Here is a 25,935-nt window from a genome sequence, read left to right as displayed (position 1 = left end):
CTCTTCTTCCTCTGCTGCAGCCTGCGTGACCGGGTGCGATTTTGACGACGACGGCAACCTCTGCCAATGGGAGAATCCGGCCGACGGAGACGTCCAGTGGGAGCAAAGGGCTGGGGCCGGGGACCTGCCCGGAGTGGGGCCAGAGGACGACTTCTCAAGACCCGGCTGTGAGTCCTGAACCCGTCAGAGCGTCCAAAGAGCCTTTAGTTGGATCAGGCCAAATCATCATCATTATTAATCATAATTGATCATCGCCATCACTGCCTCTTAACCTCAACTACCTCGCAGGGTTCTTGTGAGGATCAAAACGAGGAGGTGGGGAGAGTCGCGTGCCCCACCTTGAGCTCCTGGGAGGAAAAGGCGGGACGTAAATTATGGGATCGTAGGGACCCCCAACGATCATCTAGTCCAGCCCCCTGCAATGCAGATTTCGCAGCTAAAGAAATGCGACAAATAAATAGATATAGGTAAAGTTTAAGGGACCCCTGACCATTAGGTCCAGTCGTGGCCGACTCTGGGGTTGCGGCGCTCATCTCGCTTTATTGGCCGAGGGAGCCGGCGTACAGCTTCCGGGTCATGTGGCCAGCATGACTAAGCCGCTTCTGGTGAACCAGAGCAACGCACAGAAACGCCGTTTACCTTCCCGCCGGAGCGGTACCTATTTATCTACTTGCACTGGTGTGCTTTCGAACTGCTAGGTTGACAGGAGCTGGGACAGAGCAACGGGGATTCGAACCGCCAACCTTCCGATCGGCAAGTCCTAGGCTCTGTGGTTTAACCCACAGCGCCACCCGCGTCCCCCATAAATAGATATGTAAACTGACAAATAATTGCGGGCGGGAACCGATGCAGCCCCAGATTCGGACAAACCTCCCCGGAGGATGACGGCCTGCTTCTTCCAAACCCCTCTGGTGCGTTTCTTCCCATTAGAGCAGACCCTGACTTTCTCCAAATATCGCTCTTGCAGTTGGCCTCTACATGTTGCTTGATTCTCTGGGTGGCAGCGGCACAGCCCTCCTGAAGAGCCCCCTCTACCAGTCCCTGGGATCCTGCCTCTCTCTCAGCTTCTACTATACCTTGCACGGCGTCTCCAACGACACAGGGCTGAGGGTGTACGCAGCGCAACCAGGCAAGTTTCCGGAGACCCGTCGGGCCCGGGGAAAGGGTGCTGTTGGTGGCAGGAGTGGGATCCTGCCACATTCCTCCCCCTGCTTCCCAGAGGAGGAAAGCGAGGGCCTGGCTAACGGAGGCGCCTGTTTCTCTTCCCATTTCCGTGCGGAACAGGGGGTGAGCTGGGGGCCGCCTTGCTGAGTCTCGAGGGGGAACATGGACCCGACTGGAAACCGGGAAGAGCCGTCTACTCAGGGACATCAGAAAACATCCAGGTGAGGAGGGTGGTTTTCTCGGCACGTACAGTGGTGCCCCGCAAGACGAATGCCTCGCAAGACGGAAAACCCGCTAGACGACAGGGTTTTCCGTTTTGGAGGCACTTCGCAAAACGAATTTCCCTATGGGCTTGCTTCACAAGACGAAATGTCTTGCGAGTTCCTGCGGGTTTTTCCCCCTTTTCTGCCCTTTTCCTAAGCCACTAAGCCGCTTAACAGTTGATCCGCTAAAAGCCGCTAAACCGCTAATAGCGCTAATCCGCTAAGCTGCTAATAGGGTTGCTTCGCAAGACGAAAAAACCGCTATACGAAGAGCCTCACGGAACGGATTAATTTCGTCTTGCGAGGCACCACTGTATTTACAACCTGAGCATAAGACAGAGAAGCTCACGGCATTAAAACCCCAACGGACCTTGCTTTCCCATCAGTCGTAGATCTGGACCCTGTGCTGGGCCCGGGGGTGACCCGAGCAACGCGGTCCAGGTCCGGTCCCGAATTCAAGGGTTCCACGAGGTGTCAGTCCAACAGGACACGAGGCAGGAAACCAGGCGAGGTCAGGCACAGGATCGCAGGCAGGTTCCGCCAAACAGCAACGTTGCTCCCGCAACCTGGGGCGGGGTCCAGCAGCCTTTTATCTCTGTCGGGGTAACGGCCGGTCCTGATCCCCCAGTGACTCACCTCCCTGTTTCGCCCGAAGACAAGCACTCCTCCTGCGAGTACTCAGGTCTCTCCTGCTCTCAGACCTCAGTCTCTGCAGCTTGGGAAATGTCGGTGGGTTACTAGACCCAGAGGCCGCCTCAGCCTCCCCTGACCCAACCGGTAGTGGAGCAGCTGTAAGTGATGGCACAGCAGAAGGCAACGAGGGAATCCCCACATCTGGAGCCAGGGCAGGCTCAGGCCCCTGACTCGGCCCAGCTGGTGCTTGTTGCAGGGGAACCTGTGCAGACTGGGGCTCTTCAGAATCAGGCCCCAGACTTGGTTCAGATGCCACCTGGGGCAAAGGATCCGGTGCAGACCGAGACTCCTCTGGTTCCGAGTCTGAGCCTGAGTCCCAGGCTATCGCAACCCAGCACGGAGCGGGCAGGGCTCTGAGTCTCCAGCTTCCAGCCTACCTCCAGCTCTGCTCACCCAGTGTGGAGATAAGACCCACCCTTAGGTCCCCATCATAGATCACAGAATCCTATAGTTGAAAGGGACACCCAAGGATCATCCATTCCAACCCCCTGCAATGCAGGAATACGCCGCTGTCCCCTACGGGGATCAAAGCTACAACCTTGGCGGTCGTCCGCACTTGTGAAATCCCATGTCTAGAGATTGACAGCTTTTCCCCAGGTAAAACTGCTCTTTAGTGCTGAATAGGAACAAACAACAATCCATGGAAAACCCGGCTGGTATTTGTTCCGATTCAGCAGTAGAGAGCAGGTTTCCCTGGGGGAATGAAGAGGGCAATGTGGTCAGGCGCTTAGTTGCAGCTCTGGCAACTTGGCTCACTCTTTGGTCGTGCTCAGGAGGACATGTGAATGGCCAGCTAAGGTCCTCATAGAATTCTAGAATTGTGCAGTTGGAAGGGGTACCCCGAGGGTCATCCAGCCGAACCCCGCTGCAATGCAGGAATCTCAGCTGAAGCATCCAAAGCATATGGCCATCCAAGCTAGACTGGGGACTGGGAGCGGCTGCCGAGACCATATAACACCGGTCTTGAAAGACCTGCACTGGCTCCCTGGACGTTTCCGAGCACAATTCAAAGTGTTGGTGCTGACCTTGAAAGCCCTAAACGGCCTCAAAGGCCCAGTAGACCTGAAGGAGCGTCTCCACCCCCATCGTTCTGCCCGGACACTGAGGTCCAGCTCCAAGGGCCTTCTGGAGGTTCCCTCACTGCGAGAGGCCAAGTTACAGGGAACCACGCAGAGGGCCTTTTCGGTAGTGGCACCTGCCCTGTGGAACGCCCTCCCACCAGATGTCAAAGAGAAAAACCACCACCAGACTTTAAGAAGACATCTGAAAGCAGCCCTGTTTAGGGAAGCTTTTAATGTTTAATAGGTTATTGTATTTTAGTGTTCTGTTGTAAGCCGCCCAGAGTGGCTGGGGAAGCCCAGCCAGATGGGCGGGGTATAAATAATAAATTATTATTATTTATTATTATTACCTCTGCTTAACAACCTCTAGTGAAGGAGAGTCTATCACCTCCCAAGGGAACAAATAAACTTCTCTGACTAGCTCAGCAACCTCCACAAGATTCTAACTCTCCCTGGGCACAGGACCCTGAGAACTGAGAGGAACTCAGGGCATCATCTAGACTGACCCTGGCAAAACACTGCTTTAAACATTCTGTGGGTCAAACCAGGAAAACCTGAATGTGGCATGGAGGGGCTGGCCGTGGGCCTCTCTGGTGGTCACCCTTGGTCCTCCCTCTCCTAGTTCATCATCGAAGGCACCTACGCAGGGAAGCCTGGCGTCGCGGTGGACAGCGTGAGGATCTCGCCCTGTGAAGGTAAAATCCGCCCCAGGCAAGGAGGGGAGGTGGATGTGGGGAGGGTGAGAGAGTTGGGCGGGCAGGCGGAAGAGGCGAACTGGGGGTCGCTCACCCCACGTGCTCCTCGCCCTCAGAGACTTTCGCCGAGTGCAACTTCAACGACGCAGCGGACCCGTTCTGCGGCTGGCTGCAGCCCAACAACAACGAGGCGAACTGGACGTGGGCAAAGGGGCACACGCCGACAGAAGAGACGGGGCCTCCAGGCGACTATCCCGACGGCAGTAAGGAGCCAAGGAGGGTGAGGGGTGGGCTGGGCCCAGGAAGTCCTCATCACATGCCCTACATTGTGCTGGGCCCGGGGGTACCCCGAGCAACCCGGTCCAGGTCCAGTCCCGAATCCAAGGGTTCCACAAGGTGTCAGTCCGACAGGACACGAGGCAGGAAACCAGGCGAGGTCAGGCACAAGATCACAAGCAGGTTCCGGCAAACAGCAACATTGCTCCCGCAACCTGGGGCGGGCTCCAGCAGCCTTTTATCGCTGTTGGGGCAGTCCTGATCCCCCGGTGACTCACTTCCCTGTCTAGCCCCAAGGCGAGCACTCCTCCTGCAAGTACTCAGGTCTCTCCTTCTCTCAGACCTGAGTCTCTGCAGCTCGGGAGATGTCGGTGGGTTACTAGACCCAGGGACCGCCTCAGCCTCCCCTGACCCAACTGGTAGTGGAGCAGCTGTAAGTGATTGCCCAGCTGGAGGCAACGAGGTCATCCCCGCGTCTGGAGCCAGGGCAGGCTCAGGCCCCTGACTCGGCCCAGCTGGTGCTTCTTGCAGGGGAACCTGGGCAGACTGGGACACTTCAGGATCAGGCCCCAGTCTTGGTTCAGATGCCGCCTGGGGCAAAGGATCCGGTGCAGACTGAGACTCCTCTGGCCCCGAGCCCGAGTCCCGGGCCATCACACACGTCAGGGTTCAAGGGACTTCAGGCTTCTCTCCCCACCAGCTTGTCCCAGTTGGCACATAGAATCATAGAATTGTAGAATTGGAAGGGACCCACGAGAGTCATCTAGTCCAACGCCCGGCAATGCAGGAATCACAACTAAAGAATTCCTGACAGGTGACCATCCAACCATATGACTTGGTGGTTGTGGGTTTTGCCCCTGGGCTTGTTAACGGAGAAATCTGAGGGCTCCCTTGGACAAAAAACAAGGACACCAGCCAGGAATACCAAAGCAAAACAGCAGCCAGTAGGCTTGGTCTTGATTGAAGACTGTCGCGACAGGACTCCCACCTGCCACCAGGTGGAACAAGATGGAAGCCCCAAACAAGAGAGAACCCAAATTTTTATTAGCTGCTAATCCCCATGGGTGGCGCTGTGGGTAAAAGCCTCAGCGCCTAGGGCTTGCCGATCGAAAGGTCGGCGGTTCGAATCCCCGCGGCGGGGTGCGCTCCTGTTGCTCGGTCCCAGCGCCTGCCAACCTAGCAGTTTGAAAGCACCCTCGGGTGCAAGTAGATAAATAGGGACCGCTTACTGGCGGGAAGGTAAATGGCGTTTCCGTGTGCAGCTCTGGCTCGCCAGAGCAGCGATGTCACACTGGCCACGTGACCCGGAAGTGTCTCCGGACAGCACTGGCCCCTGGCCTCTTGAGTGAGATGGGCGCACAACCCCAGAGTCTGGCAAGACTGGCCCGTACGGGCAGGGGTACCTTTACCTTTACCTTTAATCCCCATGGTTACACCCCCCCCAAACTACATCACTCATACATCACAGTTGCATCATGAAAGGGGAGGTCTGCTGGCCGTAATCTGAGCATCTTGGACCCTGCCCCACGGTTCCCCTTGCCCTCCACCAAACACCCATCAAGTGTAACAAAAGAGATATTTACATTTCCCTGTTTCCCAGCCAAGTTCATCACAACCTTTTGTCTCCATCTGGGCTTGTTATTTCTGGAATGGCTACCTGCCTGGCACTCAGGTATCAGGAGGCCAGGGATTATCACTCAGGCAGAGGGGCTGCTGAGTCTCTGAGCTCACATCTCTGTAGGAATTTTTGAAGTTTTCCCAGTGAGCCAGTACAGAGATCCATTGATCAGTGAATTCTTACATTTGGTATCGTGCAGCAAAGGCCCTTTGAATAGATAGGAAGAAACTGTGATGAAGTGTTTTGTGGGGACAAATCGCAAAAGTCACAAAAGCGTTTGTGCTGGTTTTGGTAGTGGGCTGCATGTGCATGATATCAGCTGGAGGGGCAACCCCCCCCCCAACCTATACATAAATTCCTGCAACAGGCTCAATGGTCAAGAGAGTGATTGGGGCATGGGGCTGCCCCCTTGCCCCCCTTCTCTTTTCCCAGAGGGCCACTACATCTACGTGGAAGCTGGTTGCACGAAGCCAGGCCAGGCCACGCGTCTGTCCAGCCGGGGCTTCTGCACGGACACCGACGCCTGCGTGGAATTCTACTACTACATGTACGGCATCGTGGAAGTCGACACCCAGCTCCGGGTTCTGGCACACGGGCCGTGGGGACCCAGCACCCTCCTCTGGAGCCGGACCGGGATCCAAAGACCCGCCTGGCTCTTGGGGTCTGTGACGGTGCCCTACGGGGGACCCCAACCCAGCAAGGTGAGTGGCAGGGGGGCAGGGAGGGGAGGAAAGAGCCAGGAGGGAAGGCAGAGTGACCTGGTCTCAAAAAGTTTGTTTCGCAAGATTTACCCCGTATTTTTCGCTCTATAAGACGCACCAGACCACAAGACGCACCTAGTTTTTGGAGGAGGAAAACAAGGGAAAAAATATTCTGAATCCCAGAAGCCAGAACAGCAAGAGGGATCTATGCGCAGCGAAAGCAGCGATCCCTCTTGCTGTTCGGGCTTCTGGGATAGCTGCACAGCCTGCATTCGCTCCATAAGACACACACACATTTCCCCTTACTTTCTAGGAGGGGAAAAGTGAGTCTTATAGAGCAAAAAATACGGTATATACCACTTGATTGTGAAACAAGAAAACCTCAAAGCGGTTTAACCAAAGGAGTATAAACCCAGCTTTAACCTGACCTAGCTGATATATATTGCAGATATGGACCACTTAAGAAATAAGGAATTAATAACAGCAGCTGATAACGGGTATAGGCGGATCTTGGAGAACTTTGCAATTAATGAATAGCGATCACTGGTATGATATAGTTTGGCAAACAGCCGTAATGGAAAAGTTGTCACAAAAATTGAAGGTTGGAAGGGAAAGGGAAAGAACAAGATATTTTTTACACTGTATGGTGTGATTTTATTAAATATACAAATGAAAGGACACATGGATAAAAAATATCTACAACATATGTTGCGATATGGCACAGATAAGCAGGCTCTGCGTTTTCCGAGCTGATTTACAGCAAAATCCTTTGAACTGGTTTGCTGTAATCATCTCACTATTACGTACCGTACAGTGATATATTTTGCATTTACCGCCACGGCCCGTCTTTTGTCAGTCATGTCACGCTTCATGTGTTATGTTTTATGATGTATGTTTGAGCAACGAATAGATCATAGAACGTAATACCAGAAAATAATGACGATGATAATAATGATAGTGCTTTTTCTTCCTAAAAAAAAGTTAAGGGTACAGTACTGTCATTTTCCTACTCATACTGAAATACTGCCCCTCAATGAGGCCAAATTTAGATTCACAAAATGTTTAGGGCTATGCATACCCCCAGAAAAAAAGCAGTGATGATAATGATAATAATAATCATAATATTAATAATGCTGCCATGGAATTATTAGTATGAGCAATTGAAAGATTAAAAAGCATGAAACCAACAATAAACTTTTGTTCTGTGAACCACCCTGAGACCTCTGGGTATTGGGTGGTATATAAATAATAATAATAATAATAATAATAATAATAATAATCTGAAGGCAGCCCTGTTCAGGGAAGTTTTTAATGTGTGACATTTTAATGTATTTTTCCATCTTTGTTGGAAGCCGCCCAGAGTGGCTGGGGAAACCCAGCCAGATGGGCGGGGTACACATAATAAATTATTATTATTATTATTACAACGACAACTAAAAAACACATCAGCATTCTTAGATAGCTGGGCAGGTTTGTCTAAACAAAAACGTTTTCAGCCTCGCTGAAAAAAGTCTCTCAAAGGCGCCTGCATGATATCAAGAGGCAGGGAGTTCCAAAGGGCAGACTGATTTCTTGCGGACGCAGACCGGCTGTTGCTTGGCACCTGGAGCAGTGCCAGTTCCGCAGATCCAGGCGGTCGAGAGGGCATAGGTGGGGTAAAGTGATCTCGCCTTACTCCCGTCCAGCCAATCAGCCCTGGACTAGCTCAGGACGGTCTCCACTGACCGGCAGATGCAGCTCTCCGGGGTTTCAGAGATGGGCATTTCCCAGCCCGGCCAGGAGGTGCCAACCTGGGACCCTTCTTTACGCAAAGCTCTGCCACCGAACTACGGTTCTCTCCTTGAAGCAAAGCAGGATGCCAATTTCACACCTGTGAAATTGGAAAAAAAATGTACAAGACAGGAGACAAAGCATGCTGGAAATGCAAAACTAAAGATGGTAGCTTTCACAGGTGGACCTGTGAAGAAGTGAAAAGGTTTGGGGGACTCATTTATGATGAATTTTAAAAAAAAAATTGAAATACACCTTTCCCAAAAAGCCCGAAGATTTTCTCTTGGGAATGATTGGAGAGGAGATCCAAAAAGAAGATCAAACATTATTCCAGTACGCAACGGTAGCCGCCAGGATACTGCTAGCGCAAAACTGGAAAACTCCTAATATCCCAACCGTTAGAGAATGGCAAATCAAATTATTCGAGTATATAGAATTAGCAAAGATGACACAGAAAATCAGACATCCAAAAAGTATAAAGTTTATTAATGACTGGAACAAATTTACAACATACATTGAAGCAAATCTAGGAAATATTAAAATCACCGTAGGTGAAATATAAAACCTGCGACGTACAGATTTAGCCAAATCAAACTGCAGAGAGGTATTGTGTTTGTATAGCCCAAACCGAGGTGGAGGGAAGCCAATTAGTGTTTTAGAGTTGATTTGTTTGTTTATTTGCTATGTGTGTTGTCTTCGGAGGTTTTTTTCCGTTTGTATTTTTCTATGTTTTGTTTCTCAATGTTTTTATGTAGTAAAGAACTCAATAAAAATAAATTTAAAAAAAAAGAAGCAAAGCAGGGCGCTAGTCCTCATGGTCGTGGCTGCGTTAGACAGGGAGAGCGGGATTCGGCTGCAGGCAAAGCCGCTTCCTGCCCCTCGACCGACCCCTTTGCTTTGGCGCAGGTCGTTTTCGAGGTGGTCCGGGGCAGCAATCCCTATATGGACGTGGCGCTGGACAACATTTCCATACGCAAGGGGGCGTGCGCAGGTGAGGCCGGGCGGGGCGGGGTGATGGAGGGGACAAGCGGCCGCCCCCAAGAACCCCCTTGCTCTTTCCGCAGAACCGTATTTGCCAGAATTCCCCGGGAAGAGGGAGGGATCGCTAAAGCGCTTCGGGAATTGTAGCGCCGGGAGGACGACTCACAGCATCCTTAGCGCACTACAATTCCCAGGGTTCCCTGGGGGAAGGCGGGGCTAAAGGAGGGTTATCGCGCTTTAAAGGAAGGTGTGAATGGAGCCTGAAAAAATGGTATGGGGGAGAAGCTTCAGGTATCCCCAAAATCCCATAAATACCCCACTCACTAGGGACCCTGTTTTCTCTCTTCCTTGAAGATTCTGGGACCACAATTCCCCCACCGACCTCCACAGCCGCCACATCGACCACCACAGGCAGACCCGGACCCATAACAACCACCGGGGCCAGACCCACAACCACCACCAGTGGACCAAGCCCCATAACCACCAGTGGGACCAGCCCCACAACCACCAGTGGACCAAGCCCTACAACTACCACCGGGACCAGCCCCACAACCACCACCAGTGGACCAAGGCCCACAACTACCACCGGGGCCACAACCACCACTGGGACCAGCCCCATAACCACCACTGAGCCCAGCCCCATAACCACCACCAGTGGACCAAGCCCCACAACTACCACCGGGGCCAGCCCCACAACCACCAATGGGACCAGCCCCACAACTACCACCGGGGCCATCCCCATAACCACCAGTGGACCCAGCCCCACAACCACAACTGTAATCAGCCCCACACCCACCAGTGGACCAAGCCCTACAACTACCACCGGGACCAGCCCCACAACCACAACTGTGACTAACCCCACAACCACCAGTGGACCCAGCCCCACAACCACCACTGGGACCAGCCCCATAACAACCACCAGTGGACCAAGCCCCACAACCACCACTGGGACCAGCCCCATAACAACCACGAGTGGACCCAGCCCCACAACCACCACTGGGACCAGCCCCATAACAACCACAAGTGGACCAAGCCCCACAACTACCACTGGGACTGGCCCCACAACTACCACCGGGGCCACAACCACCACTGGGACCAGCCCCATAACCACCACTGAGCCCAGCCCCACAACCACCAGTGGACCAAGCCCCACAACCACCACTGGGACCAGCCCCATAACCACCACGAGTGGACCAAGCCCCACAACTACCACCGGGGCCAGCCCCACAACCACCAACGGGACCAGCCCCACAACTACCACCGGGGCCATCCCCATAACCACCAGTGGACCCAGCCCCACAACCACAACTGTAACCAGCCCCACACCCACCAGTGGACCCAGCCCCACAACGACCACGGGAACCAGCCCTACAACTACCAATGGACCCAGCCCCACAACCACCACTGGGACCAGCCCCATAACCACCACCAGTGGACCAAGCCCCACAACCACCACTGGGACCAGCCCCACAACTACCACTGGGGCCAGCCCTACAACTACCACTGGGACCATCCCCACAACGACCACGGGAACCAGCCCTACAACTACCAATGGACCCAGCCCCACAACCACCACTGGGACCAGCCCCATAACCACCACCAGTGGACCCAGCCCCACAACCACCAATGGGACCAGCCCCACAACCACCAGCAGAACCAGCCCCACAACCACCAGTGGACCAAGCCCCACAACCACCAACGGGACCAGCCCCACAACCACCAGTGGACCCAGCCCCACAACCACGACTGGGGCCAGCCCCACAACCACCACGAGTGGACCCAGCCCCACAACTACCACCGGGGCCAGCCCCATAACCACCACCAGCGGACCCAGCCCCACAACCACCACCGGGACCAGCCCCACAACCACCAGTGGACCTAACCCCACAACCACAACTGGGGCCAGCCCCACAACCACCAACGTGATCAACCCCACAACTACCACCGGGGCCAGCCCCATAACTACCAGTGGACCCAGCCCCACAACCACAACTGGGACCAGCCCCACACCCACCAGTGGACCCAGCCCAACAACGACCACGGGAACCAGCCCTACAACTACCACCGGGTCCAGCCCCACAACCACCACTGGGACCAGCCCCATAACCACCACCAGTGGACCAAGCCCCACAACTACCACAGGGGCCAGCCCCACAACCACCAACGGGACCAGCCCCACAACTACCACTGGGACCAGCTCCACAACCACCAGCGGACCCAGCCCCACAACCACAACTGTAACCAGCCCCACACCCACCAGTGGACCCAGCCCCACAACGACCACGGGAACCAGCCCTACAACTACCACCGGGGCCAGCCCCACAACCACCACCAGTGGACCAAGCCCCACAACCACCACCGGGACCAGCCCCACAACCACCAATGGGACCAGCCCCACAACTACCACTGGGACCAGCCCCACAACCACCACTGGGACCAGCCCCACAACCACCAACGGGACCGGCCCCACAACCACAACTGGGACCAGCCCCACAACCACCACCAGTGGACCCAGCCCCACAACCACCACCGGGGCCAGCCCCATAACCACCACCAGTGGACCCAGCCCCACAACCACCACTGGGCCCAGCCCCACAACCACCCCGGAAACGTGGACCTCCACCCCTTCGGTCTCCACTACTACAACACCCACGGCGAAACCCCCTGTGCCGCCTGCAGGTGAATACCTTTCAGGGCCCCCTAACTGCAGGGGGGAGGAAGGGGCTAAACAGTTACTGTGCAGCAGCAGCTGCCGCCTTTGGGGTGGGGAGGCAGAGGAAAGAAGGGAGATCAAATTAGCCAGCCAGGTGCCCCATAGCGAACCCCACAAGCCGGATCTGAACCCAAGACCCCACAACTGGCGTTCAGAAGCATTGCTGCCTCTGAACGTGGTGGCAGAGCTTTGCCACCCTGGCTAGTAGCCATCAATATCAAGTCCTCTTTTAAAGCCATCTAAATTTGTGGCCCTCCCTGCCTCATGTGGCAGGGAGTTCCGCAGGTCATCTATGTGCTGCGCAAAACATTTTATTCTGCCTGTCCTGAATCTTCCAACACGTAGCTTCAAAAGGAGGAGAAGGTATTAGAAAAGTGAGCCAAGACTCCTGGTTTCTTTAGAGAATAATAATTATGGGGCCTCTGGGGGGTACATTTCAGGGGGGTACATTTCAGGGGGAAATTAATTCATTTAGTTGTTTGGACTGTTTCTACCCTACTTACTAATCAATGAACTTGGGGCAGCTTAAGATATATTCATAAATTAAGCAATGTAAGAGATTTACAATCACAAAACACGCAACACAGTAAAGTGTGGAAATATAGGCAGGTAGACCTTGAAAATACCCCCTTCTAAGTTGTCTCCAAAGTTTCTCACTTCCTTTTGCATAGAAAAAGACCAAGTTTACTTACAAACTTTTCAAAGGTCAGATTCGTGTGCTTGCCTATACAGCAGCAATAAAACACAGGCAGCAAAACTTAGGGTGCAAACCACCGTGGGTATTATTATTATTATTATTATTATTATTATTATTATTATTATTATTTATACCCCACCCTCCCCAGCCAAGGCTGGGCTCAGGGTGGCTAACAAGCAATTATAAAAACAAGTTGAATGAATACAACTTAAAAACAAGATTACAATACAACAATTAAAATATTGAAACATTAAAATATTAAAATGCAGCCTCATCACAGGTGGAGAAAGGAAAAAGGAAAAAGAAAGAGGGGAACGGGGAGGGAAAAACAGAAAGAGGGTATACAATTTAAAAGTGAATGAATGAAGGATAGTTCCAAAGTGGCAAAAGTTTCTAAATCATTTGAAGGATAGGAGAACAAATAATAATAATAATAATAATAATAATAATAATAATAATAATAATAATGAAATTTTATTTATTTCCCACCTTCCCCAGCCATAGCCGGGCTCAGAGCGTTTGGTACGGCTTCCTCTTACGATGAGGGGGAGTGACCTAGCTAAGCCTGGCAAGACAACTTGCTACTCTATGGTATTAACCCCTTCATGCATTAATTAGACTTAAGCAAGTTGGCTATAGGGACGGGGTGGCGCTGTGGGTTAAACCACAGAGCCTAGGGCTTGCCGATCAGAAGGTCGGCGGTTCGAATCCCCGCGATGGAGTGAGCTCCCGTTGCTCAGTCCCTGCTCCTGCCAACCCAGCAGTTCGAAAGCATGTCAAAGTGCAAGTAGATAAATAGGTACCGCTCTGGCAGGAAGGTAAATGGCGTTTCCGTGCGCTGCTCTGGTTCGCCAGAAGCGGCTTAGTCCTGCTGGCCACCTGACCCGGAAGCTGTACGCCGGCTCCCTCAGCCAGTAAAGCGAGATGAGCGCCGCAACCCCAGAGTCGGTCACAACTGGACCTAATGGTCAGGGGTCCCTTTACCTTTTGCTAACAAAATAAAAAAACAATTCCTTCGAGTAGCACCTTAGAGACTAACTAAGTTTGTTATTGGTATGAACTTCTGTGTGTATCTGAAGAAGTGTGCATGGACACGAAAGCTCATACCAACAACAAACTTAGTTGGTCTCTAAGGTGGTACTGGAAGGAATTGTTTTATTTGTTTCGACTATGGCAGACCAACATGGGACGCAGGTGGCACTGTGGGTTAAACCACAGAGCCTAGGGCTTGCCTATCGGAAGGTCGGTGGTACGAATCCCTGCAATGGGGTGAGCTCCCGATACTCGGTCCCTGCTCTTGCCAACCTAGCAGTTCGAAAGCACGTCAAAGTGCAAGTAGATAAATAGGTACCGCTCTGGCAGGAAGGTAAACGGCGTTTCCATGCACTGCTCTGGTTCGCCAGAAGCGGCTTAGTCCTGCTGGCCACCTGACCCGGAAGCTGTACGCCGGCTCCCTCGGCCAGTAAAGCGAGATGAGCGCCGCAACCCCAGAGTCGGCCACAACTGGACCTAATGGTCAGGGGTCCGTTGCCCCCTTGTTTTGCGGGATGTGGGTGCAAAACAGGTACAGGTAGGACTGGCACTGCTTGCAAGCTGCAAGCAAATGGATTTCTAAGGGAAAACCCTTCCAGGCTGTCTCCTGGCCTCACTGCGATGACATCGGGTGATTGGCACGTGGGCAGCCCTGCCCACAATACTTGCGGGTGTCGTTGGGGTGGCGAGACCCCCTCACCCACTGGCCCCGATTCCTCCCCTTCCCGCCCCACAGATCAGGAGACCTGCACCATCTCCGGAGACCCCCACTACGCCACCTACGACGGCCGCCGCTTCGACTTCATGGGCACCTGCACGTACCTGCTTTCCGCCCCTTGCAATGCCACCTCGGGGCTGCCCGCCTTCAGGGTAGAGGCCACGAACGAGCACCGAGGCAATAACAAGCAGGTCTCGTACGTCAAGTCCGTCAGCGTGGAGGTCTATGGGACGCGGATCGGGCTGCTCAAGGGGCGCAGAGTCACGGTGAGTCCCCTCCGCCACGTTAGGAACGTCACTGGCCACTGGATCAGGCCAAAGGGGGCCCATCCAGCCCACAGTGGTGAACCAGTTTCAGGATTCTGAAAGACCTACACTGGTTCCCAGTACGTTTCCAAGCACAATTCAAAGTGTTGGTGCTGACCTTGAAAGCCCTAAATGGCCTTGGTCCAGTAGACCTGAAGGAGCGTCTCCACCCCCATCGTTCTGCCCGGACACCTGGGTCCAGCTCCGAGGGCCCTCTGGCGGTTCCCTCGCTGTGAGAAGTGAGGTTACAGGGAACCAGGCAGAGCGTCTTCTCGGTGGTGGCGCCCGCCCTGTGGAACTCCCTCCCACCAGATGTCAAGTCAATAAACAACTATCCGACTTTTAGAAGACATCTGAAGGCAGCCCTCTTTAGGGAAGCTTTTAATGTTTGAAGTTTTATTCTGTTTTTAGTCCTCTGTTGGGAACCAACCAGAGTAGCTGGGGGAACCCAGCCAGATGGGCAAGGTATAAATAATAAAATTGTTGTAGTAGTAGTAATAATAATAATAATAATAATTTATTATTTGTACCCCGCCCATCTGGCTGGGTCTCCCCAGCCACTCTGGGCGGCTTCCAACAAAGATTAAAAATACATTAAAATGTCACACATTAAAAACCTCCCTGAACAGGGCTGCCTTCACATGTCTTCTAAATGTCAAGTAGGTGTTTATCTATCTATCTATCTATATCTATATCTATATCTCTCTCTCTCTATCTATCTATCTATATCTATATCTCTATCTATCTATCTATCTATCTATCTATATCTATCTATCTATCTATCTATCTATCTATCTATATCTATCATCTATCTATCTATCTATCTATCTATCTATCTATCTATCATCTATCTATTTTACTTTTAAAAGACAACTGAAGGCGGCCCTGTTTAGGGAAGTTTTTAATGTGTGACAGTGTATTGTTTTTAATGTTCTGTTGAAAACTGCCTCCCGCAGTTGGGTCAAACTCATGCTGGTAGCTTTGAGAACACTGTCCCACCATCTCGTCCTCCGTCCTCCCCTTCTCCTTGTGCCCTCCATCTTTCCCAACATCAGGGTCTTCTCCAGGGAGTCTTCTCTTCTCATGAGGTGGCCAAAGTACTGGAGCCTCAGCTTCAGGATCTGTCCTTCCAGTGAGCCCTCAGGGCTGGTTTCCTTCCGAATGGAGAGGTTGGATCTTCTTGCAGTCCATGGGACTCTCCAGAGTCTCCTCCAGCACCAGAATTCAAAAGCATCCATTCTTCGGCCATCAGCCTTCTTGATGGTCCAGCTCTCACTTCCCACCTGCAATATCCGGACTCTAACCACCCTCTCCCCCCTCTGCCACTTTGATGCCTCCTCTCAGCCTCTCTGTCTCTCCCTCTCCAACGCAGGTGGACGACCAGCGTGTTACTTTGCCAGTGTCCCTGGCCGCTGGACGAGTGTCCGTGCGCCTGAGCGGCACCTTTGTCCTGATCCAGACGGACTTCGACCTCTGGGTGCGCTTCGACGGGAACCACCACGCAGAAGTCTCCGTCCCCGAGGCCTACTTTGGCCAGCTCTGCGGCCTCTGTGGTGAGCAGAATGGATGGGGTGGGCGGCTGGGGGGGGGGGAACGGACCCCCAGGATGTGAGCGGGACCAGGGAAGGGGTTCCACAATCACAGCTGTCAACTGTTCCCTTTTCTTGCAAGGAATCCTATTCGGAATAAGGGAATTGCCCTTTAAGAAAGGGAAACGTTGACAGCTATGTCCACAATTCGCCAGCGTGGTGCAGAGAAAGTCCCTGCTTTCACCTGCACCATCTCCAACCAGAGCAGGCTTCCCCAACCTGGTGCCCTCCAGGTGCTTTGGACTACAACCCCCCAACCTGGTGCCCTCCAGGTGCTTTGGACTACAACCCCCATCGTCCTCAGCTGTGCTCCCATCCTAGCATCATGCAGCCCTGCTGGTGTGCGGCCAACGGGAATGGCGCTCTAAACACAAGTCAGAGACCTGGAGCCCCTGGATACATAGTCCAGGAACGACCCCCCCCCCCAATATTTTATTTTGAACTCTCAGAAAAGAGGTGGGAAACCTTTTGGTGCTGTGGGTTAAACCACTGAGCCTCTTGGGCTTGCCGATCAGAAGGTCGGCGGTTCGAATCCCCGCAATGACGGGGTGAGCTCCCGTTGCTCGGTCCCTGCTCCTGCCAACCTAGCAGTTCGAAAGCACGTCAAAGTGCAAGTAGATAAATAGGTACCGCTCCGGCGGGAAGGTAAACGGCGTTTCCGTGCGCTGCTCTGGTTCGCCAGAAGCGGCTTAGTCCTGCTGGCCACCTGACCCAGAAGCTGTACGCCGGCTCCCTCGGCCAGTAAAGTGAGATGAGCGCTTCAATCCCACAGTCGTAGCGCCTAACCAAGCCCAGCTCCCAGAATCCTTTGGGGGAAGCCATGATTGGCATAATAATAATAATAATAATAATAATAATAATAATAATAATAATAACAGCTACAACAATAATTTATTATTTATACGCTGTACATCTGGCTGAGTTTCCCCAGCCACTCTGGGCGGCTCCCAATCAAGTGTTAAAAACAATACAGCATTATATATTAAAAACTTCCCTAAACAGGGCTCCCTTCAGATGTCTTTTAAAGATAGGATAGCTGCTTATTTCCTTCACATCTGGTGGGGGGGGGGTTCCACAGGGCAGGCGCCACCACCAATAAGGCCCTCTGCCTGGTTCCCTGTAACTTGGCTTCTCGCAGGGAGGGAACCGCCAAAAGGCCCTCGGAGCTGGACCTCAATGTCCGGGCTGAACGATTATGGTGGAGACGCTCCTGCAGGTATATTAGACCGGGGCCATTTAGGGCTTTCAAGGTCAGCACCAACACTTTGAATTGTGCTCGGAAACGTACTGGGAGCCAATGCCGATCTCTCAGGACCGGTGTTATGTGGTCTCGGCGGCCGCCCCCAGTCCCCAGTCTAGCTGCCGCATTCTGGATTAGTTGCGGTTTCTGGGTCACCTTCAAAGGGAGCCCCACATAGAGCGCATTGCAGTAGTCAAAGCGGGAGACAACCAGAGCATGCCCCACTCTGGCCAGACAGTCTGCGGGCAGGGAGGGTCTCATCCTGCGTACCAGGTGGAGCTGGTAGACAGCTGCCCTGGACACAGAACTGACCTGCGCCTCCATGGACAGCGGTGAGTCCAGAATGACTCCCCGGCTGCGCACGTGGTCCTTTGGGGCCACAGTTGCCCCATTCAGGACCAGGGGATCCTCCACACCCGCCCCCCCGTCCCCCAAAACAGTACTTCAGTCTTGTCAGGATTCAACCTCAATTATAGTGTTTTAAACGCATGGTGTGAACGTTCCCTTTGAAGGGAGCTCTTCTCTTCCATTCTCCTTGCGCCCCTCACTGCACATTCTTCTTTTTCCAGGGAATTACAATGGACAATCGTCTGATGACAATCTCATGCCCGACGGCACCTCGGCCGGAAGCGATGTGAACAAGCTGGGTGAAAGCTGGCAGGTCCCGGGCGCCACAGACCCAGGGTGAGTCCGCCACAGTCCGAACTAAAATCCAGGGCCACCTTTTAATTTCTAGGACCTAGTTGGGGAAAGTGGGTCACAGACAAGGTGTGGGGGGGCTGACAAAGGAGGGTAAGGATAGATAGACCTTCTGCAATAATAATAATAATAATAATAATAATAATAATAATAATAATAAATTTTATTTATATCCCGCCCTCCCCAGCCGAAGCCGGGCTCAGGGTGGCTAACAACAATCAAAATAATCCAACGTTTCTAAAAACATTTCATTATAAAAATTAATTAATTAATTAATTAAAATCAAATTGATGGCAACCAATAAACAAAATTCTGTGCAGATTGCCAGAGGAGGGGGGTCAGGCTGCGCCCTGGCCAAAGGCCTGGTGGAACAGCTCTGTCTTGCAGGCACTGCGGAAAGATGTCAAGTCCTGCAGGGCCCTGGTCTCTTGTGACAGAGCGTTCCACCAGATTGGAGCTGCGGCCGAAAAGGCCCTGGCTCTAGTTGAGGCCAGCCTAACCTCTCTGTGGCCTGGGATCTTCAAGATGTTTTTATTTGCAGACCGTAAGTTCCTCTGTGGGGCATACCAGGAGAGGCGGTCCTGTAGGTACGAGGGTCCTAGGCCGTATAGGGCTTTAAAGGTTAAAACCAGCACCTTAAACCTGATCCTGTACTCCACCGGGAGCCAGTGCAGCTGGTATAGCACCGGGTGAATGTGATCTCGCAGCGAGGACCCCATAAGGAGTCTCGCCACGGCATTCTGCACCCGCTGGAGTTTCTGGGTCAGTCTCAAGGGCAGTCCCACATAGAGCGAGTTACAATAATCCAGTCTGGAGGTGACCGTCGCGTGGATCACAGTGGCTAGGTCAGGGCGAGAGAGGTGAGGAGCCAACTGCTTAACTTGGCGGAGATGAAAAAATGCCGCCTTTGTTATAGCTGCAATCTGCGCCTCCATAGAGAGGGAGGTATCAAAGATTACACCCAAACTCTTAACGGACGATGCTGGCACTAATTGCGCCCCCGCAAGAGATGGGAGTTGCCCCCTCAGTCCCATATCGTCCCGTCCCAGCCAGAGGACCTCTGTCTTCGAAGGATTTAATTTCAACCGGCTCCCACGTAACCATCCAGCCACAGCCTCCAAGCATCTGGTCAGTGTGTCTGGGGCCGAGTCAGGATGGCCATCCATCAACAGATAGAGTTGGGTGTCATCGGCATACTGATGGCAACCCAGCCCAAAACTCCGGACAAGCTCCGGGCAATGCAAATGCCATTAAGCCCCCTGTCCTCTGATGTGCCCATTTCACAGCTGCACCAACTCAGGAGACCCAGGAGAGTGTGACAAGGACATCGAGGACGATGCGAAGAAACCTACGAGTTGCGGGATCCTCACAGACCCTCAAGGTGAGATTTGGGCTCCCTGGAGAGGAACCTGCTTAGCAGTGTTCCCGCAGGAGAGCCAGGACTTTCGAGACAGGTTGTTTGGGGAGGTTACAGATACGTCCATTTTTGTTCTCTGTGTTTCTTGGTTTTGCAATCTTCCTTCTCTCCTCAGCAGCTTTTGTTTAATCCTCTTGAAAATTTGCCCGCATTTTTCGGTGTGACTTCTTTCTGTTGTTACAAATATTAAACTTATCGTTTTCCTTTTTGGTAAGAGTAACTAACAGAAAATATTTTGCATGCATTTTTGACCAATTTACACATTTTTCCAAGCGTTTCCCCCTTGAATGCATTATATTATATGATTTATTTATTTTTTGGTACCTAGCTCAGGGTGGCTAACCCCAGTAAAATTACAGTAAAAACTTAAGGGGGGGGGACCCAATTTAAAATACAGATTAAAATGCAATTTAAAATGCAGCCTCATTTTAAAAGTAGCCCATAGATCAAAACCATAAGGGGAGGGAAACAGAAGGGTCAGACTGAGTCCAAACCAAAGGTCAGACAGAACAGCTCTGTCTTGCAGGCCCTGCGGAAAGATGTCAAGTCCCACAGGGCCCTGGTCTCTTGGGACAGAGCGTTCCACCAAGTCGGGGCCAGTGCTGAAAAGGCCCTGGACCTAGTTGAGACCAATCTAACCTCCTTGCAACCTGGGACCTCCAGAATGTTGTCATTTGTGGACCTTAAGGTCCTCCGTGGGGCGTACCAGGAGAGGCGGAAGCTTTCTTTCTGCTGCTCCAGAGGGTAGGGCCCGAACTAATAGATTCAAATTGCAGGAAAGGAGATTTTGACTAAACTGTAGGAAGGACGTTCTGACGGGGAGAGAGGTTCAGCAGCAAAAATGGCTGCTCTGGAAATATGGTACGGCTCTCCTTTGTTGGAAGTTGGATCTGTCAAGTGCAATTCCTGCATTTCAGGGGGTGGACTAGAGGACCTCTGGAGTGCCCTTCCAACTATGATTCCTGGGTACTCTGCGAGGGAAGCACAGACTCTTGGGGAACTTACAGTAGCCCACCCGGCCCCCAGTGTGGGATCTAACTCATTTACTCTCTTTTTTTAAAGAAATAATATTTATTCAGAATTTTAAAAATTACAAAAAGAAAAAAAGAAAAAAGAAAAATAAAAAAGACAGAAAAAATACAATCATTTAAAAAAAAAGAACAGATTAAACCTTTACATAACTTTCTTCCTTTACTTATTTCCTTGACCTCCTCACACCTCCCATCTTTGTATTCTAGTTCAAATTATTATTTCAGCAAATCCTTCCAACCTTGTTTTTATCTTAATAATTTGTTTTAATATATTGTAATTTTACGTTCTCTCTTTCATCAATTCATTTTTACTTAATCCTTTATATCATTTCTACCAAAACCACATAATTTTCTTTTTCCAACATCTTTCGAACAATCCTTAATTGTACCATATTTTTGAAGATATACTTTAAATTTTTTCCAATCTTCTTCCACCGACTCTTCTCCTTGGTCCCGGATTCTGCCAGTCATCTCCGCCAACTAACTCATTTACTCTCCTTCCTCGCTCTAGGTCCGTTTGCCCCATGCCACAACAAGGTTCCCCCCGAGGGGGCGTTTCAGAACTGTGTGTACGATCTCTGTGGCACCGGGGGGGACACGGGCTCTCTCTGCTTCGCCCTGCAGTCCTACGCCGATAGGTGTGCCCAAGCCGGAATTCCCATCGCCTGGAGGAACAGCAGCTTCTGCCGTAATTATTTCTCTCATTTACATATAATAATTAGGTTTTTTTAATTATTTACACCCCACCCTCCCCAGCCAAGACCGGGCTCAGGGCGGCTAACAACCTATAATAAAAACAAGTTGATTAAAATACAATTTAAAAGATGAAGATACAACATTAAAACAATTAGGGAGCAATCTCTTCACAGGAGGAGAAAGGAAAAAGAAAGAGGGGGAGGGAATCAAATTGATTCCAAGCCAAAGGCCAGGTGGAACAACTCTGCCTTACAGGCCCTGAGGAAAGAGATTAGATCCTGCAGGGCCCTGGTCTCATGAGGCAGAGCATTCCACCAGGCCGGAGCCATCACTGAAAAGGCCCTGGCTCTGGTTGAGGCTAATCTGACTTCCTTAGGGCCTGGAACCTCTAGGGTATTGCTATATATGGACCTTAAGGTCCTCCGTGGGGCATACCAGGAGAGGCGGTCCCGTAGGTACGAGGGCCCTAGGCCGTGAAGGGCTTTAAAAGTCAAAACCAGCACCTTAAATCTGACCCTGTACTCCACCGGGAGCCAATGCAGCTGGAAAAGCACTGGGTGAATGTGATCCCATGGCAGGGACCCCGTGAGGAGCCTCGCTGCAGCATTCTGCACCCGCTGGAGTTTCTGGGACAGCTTCAAGGTCAGCCCCGCGTAGAGCGAATTACAGTAGTCAAGCCATGACCACCCATAGGCTGCCTGCAAGCAGGTTCAGGAAAGCAGATCATTCATAGTTGAACTGTGGAACTCCCTGCCACAGGAGGCAAGGATTGGCCACCAACTCGGATGGCTTTAAAGGAGGAATGGACCTATTCACGGAGGAGGAAAGGGCTAACAGTGGCTACTGGCCGCAATGGCTCGGCTTCCCTCCTCCGCTGGAACCAGCCATGTTCCTGAATCCCAGTTGCTGGAAACTGCAGGAGGGAAGTGTTGCGTTCCCAAAGCAAGGAAGGATTGGACTCTAACTAACAGAATACACACGAGGCTTGACCAGCAAGACTCTGGGAGGGGTGCATATAATAATAATTTCCTCTCCACCCCTCGGCCCAGGTCGTTTTATTCACAAAAGAACTTTTTACACAGTGTTCATAAGAACCAATCAGATTTCCTCTGAGCATTTCAAAAAACCCCACGTGGGACAAAGTTAAAGTTAAAAATACAAAGAGCTAATTTGAGCATGCATATATTCTGGGGTAAATAAAACAGGAATAGAGGAATGCATTCAGCAAAACCGCGGACGTCATAAACAGGCAGGAAAGGAAGGAAGGATGGCAAGGAAAGAGTATTTACCATCTCCTTGTGAACTCTCTTCCTGGCCCTTAAGATCTACCCAAAGATTAACAAACTACATCCAAGTTACCTCCTATCTTTATGGCTCAGGATGCCTGATGAAGCAACTGGCCTGTGTTTCAGAATGCTTATAGGTGCCTGTCAGGCGTAGAGAAAATGAACAGTAGAAAAAATTGCCACAGATGCAGAGGCTTGTGGGATTTGATCAGAAATTATTGTCAGTGAATCAAACCCAGTCAACGCCATGCTTTCATCGCGGAGACAATGGCTCGCTCCATATTTCATAATTCCTCAGAGCGATCCCACCTGATCACGACAGGGGAAAGGGCTCTTGAGCCCAGATTCCTGCTTGCAGGTTTCTCCTTGAGGCTCTGTGTACGCGAAGGGGCCGTACACACATCTGGTTATGGGTCCCAGTTGCTGTGATCGGGTTCCCAGGCCCAGAGAATGCAGAGTTTTTGACTGCCGGACTGTGGCTGCCAGACTAACAGGGGCGCCTGGTTGGCCACTGTGAGAACTGGACTAAATGGGCCCCTCTTTGGTGTGATCCTGCACGCTCTTCTCATATTCTTATACAATGAGCTAAAATAACAGCAAATCACAAAGGCACTACAGAGCCTGCCATGCTACCGTTTTCTAAATGGTGGCACCAGTGGTATCTTGTGGATAAACCTTCTGTGTGCCCCCGTTGCTCCTTGGGACCTTATTCGTAGCTTTTATTTATTTGTTTTCGGCCATATCGCCCAAGTGCCGTGTCGAACTTTGCTCAGATCAGCAAAGCACCATTGAAAGACTTCAAGGGCTACTGTGTCTTTGATTAAAAGCTTATTGTTTGTAGGTTCAAACTGCTCTATTGCTTCCTGTTTTACGTGGCTGGAGTTAGTGATATGGCACGGGGAACAGGAAGCAATAAAATATGCTGGAGTTGCAAAATAAATAAACGAACTCTTGTTCTCTTTTTATTATTATTTAATAAATTTATAATTGGAAGTTTTATTTACAACATAACATAACCCCCCCATACAGAAATCCACGATCATTAAACGTGAACATAACATATAATAAGCATAACATACAACAATACAAACAACCAAATAAAAGACTTCCTTTATCCTTTTACTCCTTATTTACTTCTTATAAGCTGTTTCCTTGATGAATAATTATTAAGACTTTTCTAATTGTAACTTAAATATCCACAAAGTCTCCTGCAGACATTAATCGATTGAAGTCCTGGTATGTGTTTCTCAAAGGAGGACAATATCATTGCTTTATTCAATCTTCCTTCCTTCCTTCCTTCCTTCCTTCCTTCCTTCCTTCCTTCAGCCCTGAACTGCCCTCCTGGCAGCAACTACACATCTTGTGGCCCAGCCTGCCCTGCCACCTGCACGGAGCCCCCCTCCCGGAACAGCTGCGACCTGCCCTGCGTGGAGGGCTGCTTCTGCAACGAGGGCTTCGTCCTCAGCGGAGACCAGTGTGTCCCCCTGGACCAATGCGGCTGCACAGACCCCGGCGGCCAATACCATCCGGTGAGAAGCCGGGGGACCCAAGCGGGCAGTACCTTCTGGCGAGAGGGAGGGGGACAGAGGGGTTTGCCTCCTGCAGATGACCCAAGATTCCTGGGTTTTGTGAAAAGAGAGGCCTATTATTCCTGGCTTCCTTCATCTCATGGTGCGTCAGCGAGTAGCATAAGCAAGGCAGACAAGCATCCCTTCTCCCCAAAATACCCATTTTCGGGTCACCACCCTGTAGGGTGCAGAACCACGAGCAGTGATCCACCTGTTCTTACCCAGGGGATCCTTTGTGTAACCTGCTCTAGGGTCCTGGAAGTGAAGGTTCTTCGGTGCTCCTCAAGGTGGGGGAGGGCGGTGGGTGGGGTTCACAGCAGGACACCTGGGTCCTTTCCTCACTGACCCTCCGCCCTCCCTGCTCCTCAGGTTGGTGAGAGCTGGATGGGGAACAGCAACTGCACCCAGCGCTGTACCTGTGCCCCTCTCAACAACATCACCTGCGAGGAGTGGAGCTGCAGCCCCGTCCAGGAGTGTCAGCCCGTCGAGGGGCTCCTGGGTTGCCAAGACACCGGTAAGGCCCCCTTTTCTCTCCTGGCCTCCTTCCCAGAGCGTTGCATTCCGAAGGCAAAGGAAGGATTGGACCCTGATTAATAAAATACACACGAGGCTTGACCAGAAAGACTCTGGGAGGAAGTGCCAATACTAATCCTCTCCACCCCTCTGCCCAGGTCGTTTTATTCACGAAAGAACTTTTAACAATGCGCTTGTAAGAACCAATCAGATTTCCTCTGAGCATTTCAAAAAAACCCACCACGTGGGACAAAGTTAGATCAGAGAAATCCTTTTAACTACAAAGACTACTTGGAGCATTCATACATGTTCAGGCTAAATAAAACAGGAATCAAGGAGGAATGCATTCAGCAAACCCCGGAGGTCATAAACCGGCAGGGAACAGGAAAGGAAGGACAGACAAGGAAAGATAGTATCTGTTGTTGTTGTTGAGTCGTTTAGTCGCGTCCGCCTCTTCATGACCCCCTGGACCAGAGCACGCCAGGCCCTCCTGTCTTCCACTGCCTCCCGCAGTTTGGTCAGACTCATGCTGGTAGCTTCGAGAACACTGTCCCACCATCTCGTCCTCGGTCGCCCCCTTCTCCTTGTGCCCTCCCATCTTTCCCAACATCAGGGTCTTTTCCAGGGAGTCTTCTCTTCTCCTGAGGTGGCCAAAGTCTTGGAGCCTCAGCTTCAGGATCTGTCCTTCCAGTGAGCACTCAGGGCTGGTTTCCTTCCGAATGGAGAGGTTGGATCTTCTCGCAGCCCAGGGGACTCTCAAGAGTCTCCTCCAGCACCAGAATTCAAAAGCATCCATTCTCCAGCGTTCAGATAGGATCAGATCAGATCGGTGGGGATCAGATAGTATCTACCTAAAGATTAACAAAAGCTACATCAAAGTTACCTCCTACCTTTATGGCCCAGGATGCCTGGTGAAGCAACCGGTCTGTGTTTTAGAATGCTTATACGTGCCTGTCAGGCGTAGAGAAATGGACAGTAGAGAAAACGGGGCACAGGTGGAGAGGAATGGTGGGATTTTATCAGAAATTATCGTCAAGGACTCAAACCCGGTCAAAGCAATGCTTTCATTGCTGAAACAATGGCTTGCTGCATTTTGCATAATTCCTCATAGCAATCCCACCTGACCACCACACGAGAGCCAGCTGCGTCCGCTGGACAACGGATCCCTGCAGCAAAGTAGTGTTCCACATATGCCTTTGCAAAGTATAG

The 25,935-nt window shown here is 51.6% G+C and overlaps 1 protein-coding gene across 1 annotated transcript in view; it reads left to right on the top strand.

Annotated features, from left to right (window-relative positions):
- ZAN (zonadhesin) overlaps window positions 1–25,935 on the top strand; it is a 70,267-nt gene that overhangs the window by 19,172 nt on the left and 25,160 nt on the right. The window contains exons 6-20 of the mRNA XM_083706481.1: window positions 21–167; window positions 968–1,129; window positions 1,285–1,385; window positions 3,804–3,876; window positions 3,993–4,139; window positions 6,203–6,471; window positions 9,148–9,232; window positions 9,577–11,901; window positions 14,401–14,648; window positions 16,060–16,240; window positions 18,086–18,200; window positions 19,502–19,596; window positions 21,175–21,351; window positions 23,972–24,174; window positions 24,583–24,727. Of these exons, the coding sequence (XP_083562607.1) occupies window positions 21–167; window positions 968–1,129; window positions 1,285–1,385; window positions 3,804–3,876; window positions 3,993–4,139; window positions 6,203–6,471; window positions 9,148–9,232; window positions 9,577–11,901; window positions 14,401–14,648; window positions 16,060–16,240; window positions 18,086–18,200; window positions 19,502–19,596; window positions 21,175–21,351; window positions 23,972–24,174; window positions 24,583–24,727 (4,473 nt within the window). The remainder of the gene's footprint in view (window positions 1–20; window positions 168–967; window positions 1,130–1,284; window positions 1,386–3,803; window positions 3,877–3,992; window positions 4,140–6,202; window positions 6,472–9,147; window positions 9,233–9,576; window positions 11,902–14,400; window positions 14,649–16,059; window positions 16,241–18,085; window positions 18,201–19,501; window positions 19,597–21,174; window positions 21,352–23,971; window positions 24,175–24,582; window positions 24,728–25,935) is intronic.

The sequence above is a fragment of the Podarcis gaigeae genome (assembly GCF_964106915.1).
Source record: "Podarcis gaigeae genome assembly, chromosome: 13".
Classification (NCBI taxonomy): Eukaryota; Metazoa; Chordata; class Lepidosauria; order Squamata; family Lacertidae; genus Podarcis; species Podarcis gaigeae.
This window is presented reverse-complemented; position numbering and strand designations above follow the sequence as displayed.